Source organism: Ipomoea triloba, chromosome 11 (assembly GCF_003576645.1).
Source record: "Ipomoea triloba cultivar NCNSP0323 chromosome 11, ASM357664v1".
Lineage (NCBI taxonomy): Eukaryota > Viridiplantae > Streptophyta > Magnoliopsida > Solanales > Convolvulaceae > Ipomoea > Ipomoea triloba.
The window spans coordinates 7,228,822-7,240,700 of NC_044926.1; the positions used below are offsets into that span (position 1 = coordinate 7,228,822).

Sequence of the window (11,879 nt, forward strand, 5' to 3'; positions counted from 1 at the left end):
CTTTGGAGTTACGCATGCATTGAATTGTCATATAGCTACCCGTGACTCTACAGTGCTAATCTTTGGGCTATATATAGAGGGGTTTTCTCAGCAGTTCACATCATCATCTTCCTCATGAAGAAGAAGAAAGGAAAAGATGATGTTCCATTCTTTTATAGAGGAAAGAAACCAGCAGTCAAGTCCAAAGTTTTTCAAGGAGAAAACTATCCAGATCTAACGAAGGGTGAACAGATTGCAGAGTCTCCTAATACCATAGGCAAGCATCCTATTCCCATCCAAGGTGAATGGATCCCCAAATACGAGGAGATCCACAACGGTGGGATGCTGAACCAAGAGAGACTCCCACTAGGGTCTTCCTCAACCAAATGGAGAACCAAGGGAAATGAAGAGGAAGACCAGTTGGGACTTTCTGAGGTCTGCAGCAGAGAGAAGAACAAGAAGAATTAGCCACCTCTAGTTCTGTTAGTCAGATAAATAGGATTTTAGATGGCTAGTTCTTGTTCTAATAATAGATTCCTACATGGCTTTCCAAGGCCAAACAAAAGTTTCTAAGGAATCTAATAGGATATTGATTCATATGTAATGTATCTGGAAATCACTAAATGAACTTAAGGATATGTTCCAAGTGATATCTTTTGGATGAATCAAACTTGCTCTTCTTGCAATCTGTGTTCGAAAGGTAGTTCGAAAGGTAGTTCGAGAGATAACCCGATCAGTTTGCATATATACGTTATGTCTCGAAGAAGGGTAGTTCGAGAAGTCACTTCGACAGATAACAAACTGATATCTCTGAACGGAGGAATAAGGAGCGTTAGGGATCAATCACTCAAAGGGAAGATCCTTAACCAGATCAAGATGGAGGAATAAGGAGGGTTAGGGATCAATCACTCAGGGGGAAGATCCTTAACCAGATCAAGATGGAGGAATAAGGAGGTTTAGGGATCAATCACTCAGGGGGAAGATCCTTAAACTCATGTGGAAGATCATTCACCTTCGAGAGGTGAATCTGATAAGCTCAACGGATATATGAGGTGGAACGGCTAACTTTGGACATAAATGCTAGCCACGTGGTCATCGGTTACTGACGGTTTTCCGCACTTAGGGGCTTTATCTTGATTAGTGGGAGCATGCTCAGTTTAATATCATCTTTAATACCCCACTATCTTGAAGCTGAAACCGTTTTGGCATCTTACCGAAATACCCTTATCCTAACTTATAAGCTGACCGTTATCAAGGGTATTTCTGACTTTTTACTTCTTTGAAATCAACCGGGATCCTTCCACGGGTCAAACTCTCAACCCTACCCACATATCCAACCCGAATCCACATGATATAAAAGCCAAATCTTTCTTCCTTACCCGGATTCAAGCTCAAAACCGAATACCCAAAATTCCCAAATCCTAAACACTGTAGCCATTCCCTCCAAAACACACAAACCTTCATCAATGGCTTCTGAATCATCATCTTCTTCATCCTCCAGTGCATACCAGAGAGAGCTATACCACATACGCTCTCAGATAAAGCAAGTCAAGGCTGGAAGCATCCTTGACAGAGATGGCTTCATCACCCACTCGCCAAATCCGACAATGGCGGAGAGAGTCTTGAAGAAGTTTGAAAAAGCAGGACTAATGAGGTACATGACGCATGACTACCGAACCATCCATGATCTTGACTTCACCGAATGGTTTGCTCATGCTAAGGTCACGAAGGGCAAGATTGAAAGCCGCTTCAACGAAATAGATATCACAACCTCTGTGGGTGATTTACGAGCAGCATTCGACTTTGCTGCATCGGAGGAAGCAGTCACGCACCTCTCGGATTACAACTTGAATAAGCAGGAGTTTTGGGACAAAATCCGATTGGAGACTGCACCGCGCAGAGCATCCTCTGCCCTCCGCAAGTTTCATCTGAAGGAGAGGTTTGCCCTAGCCGCCGAGCTTATCATAAAATTCATCCTCGACAAGGTGTCCGGAACAGACGAGATCAGTCTGGACACTCTGAAAATCCTCCATGCCATCTGGAACAACAACAAAATGGACTGGGCTCATATCATCTTCAACTTCCTCAAACACCAAGTGCAGAGCTCAGTTTCCAACACCGACCTGACGATCAGCAAAAAGGTTGGTTTCGGCTTTGTTGTTCAATTTTTGTTGAGACTGAAGGGCTTAGAACTGAGGGAAGGGCGAGAGGTTCATCGGAATACCTATATGGGTAGGACGAAACCTCAAGCTCCCAAGGCTAAAGGTGCTAAGGCTGCACCTTCTCCCTCAAAGCCAAAGGGAAGGGGCAAAAGGAAAGCCCCAGCCAAGGAGAAGGGCTCTGATGATGAGCTTTTGGAAACCCTGGTCAAGAGGGTTGAATTGAAAAGGAAGGCCAAGAGGGCCAAGACTGTTGCTGTCACACAGATTCGAGAGGTGACACCCTCTGTGATACAAGTACCATTTGAGGACAGGGCTCAAGCCCAGGGGGAACCTCAGGCTACACTGGCCACTGAGGTTGAGAGAGTGCCCCCTACTATGTCTCTGTCAGAAGCTTTATCTGTTGATATACATGCTGTTGATGGTGCTGAGGGTGATGTTGAATCTGTGGCTGAGCCTCGAGAGGAGGTTCGAGAGGTTGAAGGTACTGGGATCAGTGATCCAGTACAGGGTGTTGTTGGGGAACCACGACAGGTAGTTCAAGAGATAGATGTTCCAGCAGCTGAAGATCAAGACTTTGTGGTGGCTGCTGACGATCAGGGCACTGTGGTCAGGGACCCAGTGCAAGATTTTCTGAATGATGGGTTGACACATGATCTCTCGGATGTTCGAGAGATAACTGGACAAGCAGTGGAGTGTGCATCAGCAACAGAAATCCTACCTGCTGACTCTGATGAGCTAAACACTGAAATCACATCTCGGTTGAATCTGTCTGTTGAGAATGTATCAAGGTTGGATGACTTCTCTAGGGTGATCAGATGGATCAATTGGAGAACCAGTTCTTTTACTCAACTGATGGCCCAAGCAGCTGAAATGGAGGCAGAAGAACAGTTTGCTCTCCAGTGGTTGGGTATCTCCGAGATCCCAGCACATCAACTCCTAGACCTTGCCCACGAAACAAGAGTGTTGAAGCTGAACAGTGGAAGAACTGATAAGGGCAAAGGCATAGCTGCTGAAGAAACAGAGGGTGAGCCTGAGGAAGATCCTGAACTTGATGCTCAATTCAGAGAGGATATCAGGCGTGCCACAGCAATATCCTTGGGACAAAGTGTAGAACACACGAGAGGTCCAGGAGAGACCTCTGGGGTTGCTCGAGATGATAATGAAGCTCCTATTGCAACAGCAGCAATCCCACTATCCCAAGTCAATGAATCTGCTCTAGAAGACCAGGTAGCAGCTTCGAGAGGTGAATCCGAGACCTCTGAAGCACTTGAGGTGGCACCTAACTCTGTTCTACTATTGCCACCACCTGAGTCCACACCCTCGAATGCAACAGATGAAGCTCAGACTGTTCGAGAGGGTGAAATTCCGTTGCTTCAACTCCCAGGATTTCCTATTGCCATGGAAATGCCATCACCATTCCTGCTGCCTCAAGACACAGCATCAACCTTTGCAGCTAGGATGGTTGATAGAGAAAGGTGGAGTGCACCAGTTGCTCCTGAAATCATAGACATTCCAGACTCACCAGAGCACACTGAGGTGCAAGAAAATGAGCAACGAGAGCAGTATGCTGAGAATCCTGCTGGTTCAAGAGTTGGAGTTCAAGAAGGTGGAAACCGGGAAGCACCTATCGATGAACCAACTACGCCAGCAGATGATCTTGTTACCAGCACTGGTTCGAGAGGTAATGTTGAGGGGGAACCTCAATAAGGTGGAAACCGGGAAGCATCTGATGCAGAGGCTCCTACCCTGGCCAATCCAATCTTACCAGTAGCTGAAGCTGAGAGTCCAGGTTCGAGAGGTGAAGAGCAAGAAGTGATCCATCCCTCAGGTGGAAACCGGGAAGCGCCTGATATGGAGCTACCTTCGAGCTCTGATCCCAGTGTCCCTGCTGGCCCTCAGGAAGTCAGTCGAGAGGTGGACTCACATATGCAAGTCATGGGTGGAAATCTGGAAGCACCCAACTCCCCTCCGACTAAAGGTACTACTTCTCAATCTTCTTCTCCATCTACTTCTGACTATGATCAACAGGCCGAACGAGTCTTCATTGGCGAGATGCGTCAATTCATGGCGGATCTATCTCAAAAGATGGCTGATCAATCTCAGAAGATGGCTCAACTTGAGCGCGTGCTCACTGTTGTTCGAAATGCTGCAATGCCTGTGACTGGCACCAGTGAATCCAAAGCCAATCACGAGGAACTTCTCGAACAGGCAGTGTGGGCTGAGACTGCAGCACAGAGAGCTGCGGATGAGGCTGCGATAGCTCGAGCAGAGGCTGCAAGCGTAAGAACTGAATTCGCTGAGTTACGAGCAGAACTTCAAGCCCACCAACGCTCAAGTGAACTTCGACAGGAAGTGATGCAAACCATACTCACTGACCTGTCGCATCAAGTGCCTGCCCAAATTCATGCACTTTTCGACGGATTGTCCACCTTTCTTTCCCTCAAATATGATGCCAACAAGGGGGAAAAGAAGACTCAGGGAAGGACTTCATCCAGCAAGAAAAGGGCAGCAAGTGAACCAGCTGGACCTCCTCCAAAAGTTCCAAAGTCAACAAGAAAACAATTGGAGGAAGCGGAAAGAGCAGAAATGTTAAGGATCCAGCGTTCACTGGAAATAGGAGAAAGAAGAGAAGAAGACAAGGAAATAAGCAGAAAGAGACAAGAACAACAAACAGCCAAAGAGAAGAGAGATAAGCTACTCCTACAGAGCTACAAGGAAGGGATCAAAGAAGACTCAAACGAATATCTCCATGGAATCATAGTAAGTCTTCTTGCCAAAACTGACTTAGCTCTTCATAGCGGTCTCAGTCTTCCGGAATGCATCGAATGGTGGAGAGATGGGGTGATTGAAGGCAGCTTCATAGGTGAAGCCTTTATCAATTACCTTCACCTGGACATATCAGACGAATATCTAGAGCAGGTGAACTTCGAAGACCTCACCAAGACACGAGCAGCTATAAACGAGAAGAGGAAAGCAGATAAGCAGTAAGCTCTCGATGTCCTCATGCATTCGAAATTGATGTTGTTCTTTATCTTTCTTTAACTGTTCTTGCTAAAGTCCTGTAAAACACTCCCTTTATAATAATATATATCTTTTGCTGGGGTGTTGCGTGAGTTTGTTCATACTTGCTTTAGTAGATCAGTTGTCAAACTTACCATATGCGCTGAAAATAAAATCAAAGTTCATTCTTCTTACAAATCAGCCATATAAGTAAGTATAAGTGTTGGCATCATCAAAAAGGGGGAAATTGTTAGGAACATCATGTAATAGGTTTTGATGATACCAACTGTTAAGTAGAAATCCCCAAGTCTCGATACATAGGCAAAACAATGTAAGTTCGACAAGTAAACTAAGAGCGAAAATACAACCGGGTATCTTTGAGCTCAACTCGGGAAATATTTAAGCTTAAGGTAAACTTGTTTGAACAACTTAGAAGTTTTCGTGTTGTAAGCTAATAGATAGATCAGAAGAAGGCACGAGACAACACTGGAGGAATAAGGGTCTACGAGACATCAACTAAGTCTCGAGACATAAGCTGAGTTCGAGAGGTAAGGACCTCTCGATATACCTGTCCAGTTCGAGACATAAAGAGTGTTCAAGAGATTGACATCTCGATACATGGGATCAAGCTATCGAGACATCAAGCGTGGTCTCGATAAACCGGCACTTCTCCAAGAGCCTGAATGGCAGTCAACACGTGCGGATAAAATATTCTAAGTTTGGAGAAGAAGAATATCATGGAGATAGAAATTCTAAGGAGGTGCTGAGTGTGAGATTTCAAAATGGGCGGAAGTGGATGACACGTCAGACTTCCACCACAAACGGTCAAAAGGTGCACCAATCCTAAAGTGGTCTGATTCCCCACAAACAAGGAATGATGGGAATATAAAAAGAGTAACTTTTCAAAAAGAAGCAAGTGGAGCATGGACTCAAGAAAGTGGAATATGGAATATTCACTACAAGACAAAAGGTTCAAGTTACAAGACCACTACTCCATGAAAAATGCTGAAATTGTGCAAGACCCATGTTAGGCATGGGAGACAAATTTCAAACGGAATAATTTTCCCTCCAACGGAATTATTCCTCTACTCTCATATATAAGGACGTGAAGACACAGAAGCTAAGAAGGTTGGTTCATTCAAAATTCCAAAGAGGTGTCTGATACAAACGTTCTAGTGCAAAGTGCTTAACTTGGAATATCATCCTGATATTCAAAACAGCGAGAAAACACATCTTAGTGTTTGAGAGAGTTACAAAGCTAAACTGTCATACATCTATAAGGTGACCAAAGCTGCTCTATATCGAAGTTGATTCAACGATAGCTTGTGGTCAGATTGGAGATTGTTACATTCAACTGTGACTACCAACAACACCTTGCTTTGGATTAAGCAAGAGAGGTGGAGTATCCTGGCAGCTGTCCGAGCGAAAGAAACTTGAGGCTTGACGCGGGCTTGGTGATCAAAGGTCAAGTGCTCGAGAGGTGGAGTAACTGGAAGCGGGGCGAAAAACCTGAGGCTTGAGCCGGGCTTGGTGATCAAAGCTCAAGCGCTCGTTATTGTACTAGAAAGGGAAGTTTTTAGTGCAATCCTTCCAGGGAGTTTCTGGAAGAAGAGTGGAAGTAGGCGGGTTGGCCGAACCACTTAAAAATCTCTCTCGCACTTACTTTCTGTTTTTATCTCTCGACTAACCTCTCAATTGCACTACATATAATCACACCTCTCGAACTAACCCAAACTCGTGCTAACTAAAAGGGGATAACTTTTCCGCTGCGCATAAAACTTTGTCTTCATCTCGTGTAGTATCAAACCTAAACATCCTAAGTTCAATACACTCGAGAGGTCGAAAAAGATTTGCAAAATCTTATACAAGTCTATTAACCCCCCCCCCCCTCTAGACTTGTACCCCATCCCCTTGGGACCAACAGAGCTTTTGGAAACTCTGGTTAAAAGAGTTGAATTGAAAAGGAAGGCCAAGAGGGCCAAGACTGTTGCTGTCACCCAGATTCGAGAGGTGACACCCTCTGTGATACAAGTACTATTTGAGGACAGGGCACAAGCCCAGGGGGAACCTCAGGCTACACTGGCCACTGAGGTTGAGAGAGTGCCCCCTACTATGTCTCTGTCAGAAGCTTTATCTGTTGATCTACTTGCTGTTGATGGTGCTGAGGGTGATGTTGAATCTGTGGTTGAGCCTCGAGAGGAGGTTCGAGAGGTTGAAGGTACTGGGATCAGTGATCCAGTACAGGGTGATGATGTGGAACCACGACAGGTGGTTCGAGAGATAGATGTACCAGCAGCTGAAGATCAAGATTATATGGTAGCTGCTGATGATCAGGGCACTGTGGTCAGGGACCCAGTGCAAAATGTTCTGAATGTTGAGATGACACCTACTGAATCTGCTCAGATTAATAGATCAGTTGCACAAGTTATAGCAGATGTCAGATTGGAGGATGATCTCTCGGATAATGGTCGAGAGATCACTACTACAGAGGTTCTGTCTGATGGACAGAATGATGGCGAAGAAGAGGTCACTACTCAGTTGGAAGTGGAAGCACAAACTCTTGATGACTTCTCCAGGGTGATCAGGTGGATCAACTGGAGAACCAGCCCTTTCACTCAACTGAAATGGAGGCAGAAGAACAGTTTGCACTCCAGTGGTTGGGTATCTCAGAAATCCTAGCTCATCAACTCCTAGACCTTGCCCACGAAACAAGAATATTTAAGCTGAACAGTGGAAGAACTGATAAGGGTAAAGGCATAGCTGCTGATGAAACAGAGGGTGAGCCTGAGGAGGATCCTGAACTTGATGCTCAATTCAGAGAAGACATCAGGCTTGCCACTGCTCTATCCTTGGGACAAAGTGTAGAACACACGAGAGGTCCAGGAGAGACCTCTTGGGTTGCTCGAGATGATGATGAAACTCCTATTGCAACAGCAGCAATCCCACTCTCCCAAGTAGATGAATCTGCTCTGGACGACCAGGTAGCAGCTTCGAGAGGTGCATCCGAGACCTCTGAAGCACTTGAGGTGGCACCTAACTCTGTTCTACTCCTGCCACCACCTGAGTCCACACCCTCGAATGCAACAGATGAAGCTCAAACAATTCGAGAGGGTGAAATTCCGTTGCTCCAACTCCCAGGCTTTCCCATCGATATGGAACTGCCTTCACCATTCCTGCTACCAGATGATACAGCATCAACCTTTGCTGCCAGGATGGTTGAAAGAGAAAGATGGAATGCACCAGTTGCTCCTGAGATAATAGACATTCCAGACTCACCTGAGCAAACTGAGGTGCAAACAAATGAGCAACGAGAGCAGACTGATGGAAATCCTGCTGGTTCGAGAGTTGGAGTTCAAGAAGGTGGAAACCGGGAAGCACCTATCGATGAACCAACTACTCCAGCAGATGATCCTTTTACCAGCACTGGTTCGAGAGGTAGTGTTGAGGGGGAACCTCAATCAGGTGGAAACCGGGAAGCATCTGATTCCGAGGCTCCTACTTTGGCCAATCCACTCTTACCAGCAGCTGAAGCTGAGAGTCCAGGTTCGAGAGGTGAAGAGCAAGAAGTGATCCATCCTCAGGTGGAAACCGGGAAGCGCCTGATATGGAGCTACCTTCGAGCTCTGATCCCAGTGTCCCTACTGGCCCTCAGGAACTCAATCGAGAGGTGGACTCACAAATGCAAGTCATGGGTGGAAATTTGGAAGCACCCAAGTCCCCTCCGACTAAAGGTACTACTTCTCAATCTTCTTCTCCTTCTACTTCTGACTATGATCAACAGGCCGAACGAGTCTTCATTGGCGAGATGCGTCAATTCATGGCGGATCTATCTCAAAAGATGGCTGATCAATCTCAGAAGATGGCTCAACTTGAGCGCGTACTCGCTGTTGTTCGGAACGCTGCAATGCCTGTGGCTGGCTCCGGTGAATCCCAAGCCAATCACGAAGAACTTCTCGAACAGGCAGTATGGGCTGAGAATGCAGCACAAAGAGTTGCGGATGAGGCTGCAAGGGTGAGAACTGAATTCGCTGAGTTACGAGCAGAACTTCAAGCCCACCAACGCTCAAGTGAACTTCGACAGGAAGTGATGCAAACCATACTCACTGACCTGTCGCACCAAGTGCCTGCCCAAATTCATGCACTCTTCGACGGATTGTCCACCTTTCTTTCCCTCAGATATGATGCCAACAAGGGGGAAAAGAAGACTCAGGGAAGGACTTCATCTAGCAAGAAAATGGCAGCAAGTGAACTAGCTGGACCTCCTCCAAAAGTTCCAAAATCAACAAGAAAACAATTGGAGGAAGCGGAAAGAGCAGAAATGTTAAGGATCCAGCGTTCACTGGAAATAGGAGAAAGAAGAGAAGAAGACAGGGAATTAATAAGAAAGAGACAAGAACAACAAACGGCCAAAGAGAAGAGAGATGAGCTACTCATAAAGAACTACAAGTCAGGAACCAAAGATGACTCAAACAAATATCTCCATGCAATCATAGTAAGTCTTCTTGCCAAAACTGACTTAGCTCTTCATAGCGGTCTCAATCTTCCGGAATGCATCGAATGGTGGAGAGATGGGGTGATTGAAGGCAGCTTCATAGGTGAAGCCTTTATCAATTACCTTCACCTGGACGTATCAGACGAATATCTTGAGCAGGTGAAAGACCCCACCAAGGCGCGAGCAGCCATAAACGAGAAGAGGAAAGCAAATAAGCAGTAAGCTCTCGATGTCTTCATGCATTCGAACTTGATGTTGTTCTTTATCTTCTTTTTAACTGTTTTGCTAAAGCCTTGTAAAACATTCCCATTATAATAATATATATATCTTTTGCTGGGGTGTTGCGTGAGTTTGTTTATACTTGCTTTAGTAGATGAGTTGTCAAACTTACCATATGCGCTGAAAATAAAATCAATGGTTATTCTTCTTTCAAATCAGCCATATAAGTAAGTATAAGTGTTGGCATCATCAAAAAGGGGGAAATTGTTAGGAACATCATGTAATAGGTTTTGATGATACCAACTGTTAAGTAGAAATCCCCAAGTCTCGATACATAGGCAAAACAATGTAAGTTCGACAAGTAAACTAAGTGCGAAAATACAACCGGGTAACTTTGAGCTCAACTCGGAAAATATTTAAGCTTAAGGTAAACTTGTTTGAACAACTTAGAAGTTTCCTGTTGTAAGCTAATAGATAGATCAGAAGAAGGCACGAGACAACACTGGAGGAATAAGGGTCTACGAGACATCAACTAAGTCTCGAGACATAAGCTGAAGGGTCTACGAGACATCAACTAAGTCTCGAGACATAAGCTGAGTTCGAGAGGTAAGGACCTCTCGATATAGAGACATAAGCTGAGTTCGAGAGGTAAGGACCTCTCGATATAACTATCCAGTTCGAGACGTAAAGAATGTTCGAGAGATAGATCTCTCGATACATGGGATCAAGCAATCGAGACATCAAGCGTGGTCTCGATAAACCGGTACTTCTCCAAGAGGCTGAATGGCAGTCAACATGTGTGGATAAAATATTCTAAGTTTGGAGAAGAAGAATATCATGGAGATAGAATAATGAAGAGGTGCTGAGCGTGAGATTTCAAAATGGGCGGAAGTGGATGACACGTCAGACTTCCACCACAAACGGTCAAAAGGTGCACCAATCCTGAAGTGGTCTGATTCCCCACAAACAAGGAATGATGGGAATTTAAAAAGAGCAACCTTTATCAACAAGGGGGAATATAAAAAGAGTAACTTTTCCGGAAGATTAAGTGGAGCATAGACTCAAGAAAGTGGAATATGGGATATTCACTACAAGACAAAAGGATCAAGTTACAAGACCACTACTCCATGAAAAATGCTGAAAATGTGCAAAACCCATGTTCGGCATGGGAGACAAAATTCAAACGGAATAATTTTCCCTCCAACGGAATTATTCCTCTACTCTCATATATAAGGACGTGAAGACACAGAAGCAAAGGGGTTCAAGAGTTCTGAGATTGAAAAGAGGTGTCTGATTGAAACGTTCAAGTGCAAGTGCTTAACTTGGAATATCATCCTGATATTCAAAACAGCGAGAAAACACATCTTAGTGTTTGAGAGAGTTACAAAGCTTAAGAGAAAACACATCTTAGTGTTTGAGAGAGTTACAAAGCTTAAAAGAAAACACATCTTAGTGTTTGAGAGAGTTACAAAGCTTAAACGAAAACACATCTTAGTGTTTGAGAGAGTTACAAAGCTTAAACTGAAACACATCTTAGTGTTTGAGAGAGTTACAAAGCTTAAACTGCTATACATCTTAGTGTTTGAGAGAGTTACAAAGCTTAAACTGCTATATATCTAGAAGGTGACCAAAGCTGCTCTACATCGAAGTTGATTCAACGATAGCTTGTGGTCAGATTGGAGACTGTTACATTCAACTGTGACAACCAAAAACACCTTGCTTTGGATTAAGCAAGAGAGGTGGAGTATCCTGGCAGCTGTCCGAGCGAAAGAAACCTGAGGCTTGACGCGGGCTTGGTGATCAAAGGTCAAGTGCTCGAGAGGTGGAGTAACTGGAAGCGGGGAGAAAGACCTTGGAGAAGCGGAGTAACCTGGCAGCTGTCCGAGTGAAAGAAACCTGAGGCTTGACGCGGGCTTGGTGATCAAAGGTCAAGTGCTCGAGAGGTGGAGTAGCTGGAGGGGCGAAAAACCTGAGGCTTGAGGCGGGCTTCGTGATCAAAGCTCAAGCGCTCGATATTGTACTAAAAA

The 11,879-nt window shown here is 45.0% G+C and overlaps 1 protein-coding gene across 1 annotated transcript in view; it reads left to right on the top strand.

Annotated features, from left to right (window-relative positions):
- Window positions 1-1,586: 1,586 nt before the first annotated feature.
- The window catches only part of LOC115995851, a 25,927-nt gene continuing 15,634 nt past the window's right edge, over window positions 1,587-11,879 (top strand). Inside the window, exons 1-7 of the mRNA XM_031235000.1 lie at window positions 1,587-1,758; window positions 2,530-2,606; window positions 2,673-2,747; window positions 3,135-3,219; window positions 3,526-3,822; window positions 8,076-8,138; window positions 8,325-8,477. Coding sequence (XP_031090860.1) covers window positions 1,587-1,758; window positions 2,530-2,606; window positions 2,673-2,747; window positions 3,135-3,219; window positions 3,526-3,822; window positions 8,076-8,138; window positions 8,325-8,477 — 922 coding nt within the window. The remainder of the gene's footprint in view (window positions 1,759-2,529; window positions 2,607-2,672; window positions 2,748-3,134; window positions 3,220-3,525; window positions 3,823-8,075; window positions 8,139-8,324; window positions 8,478-11,879) is intronic.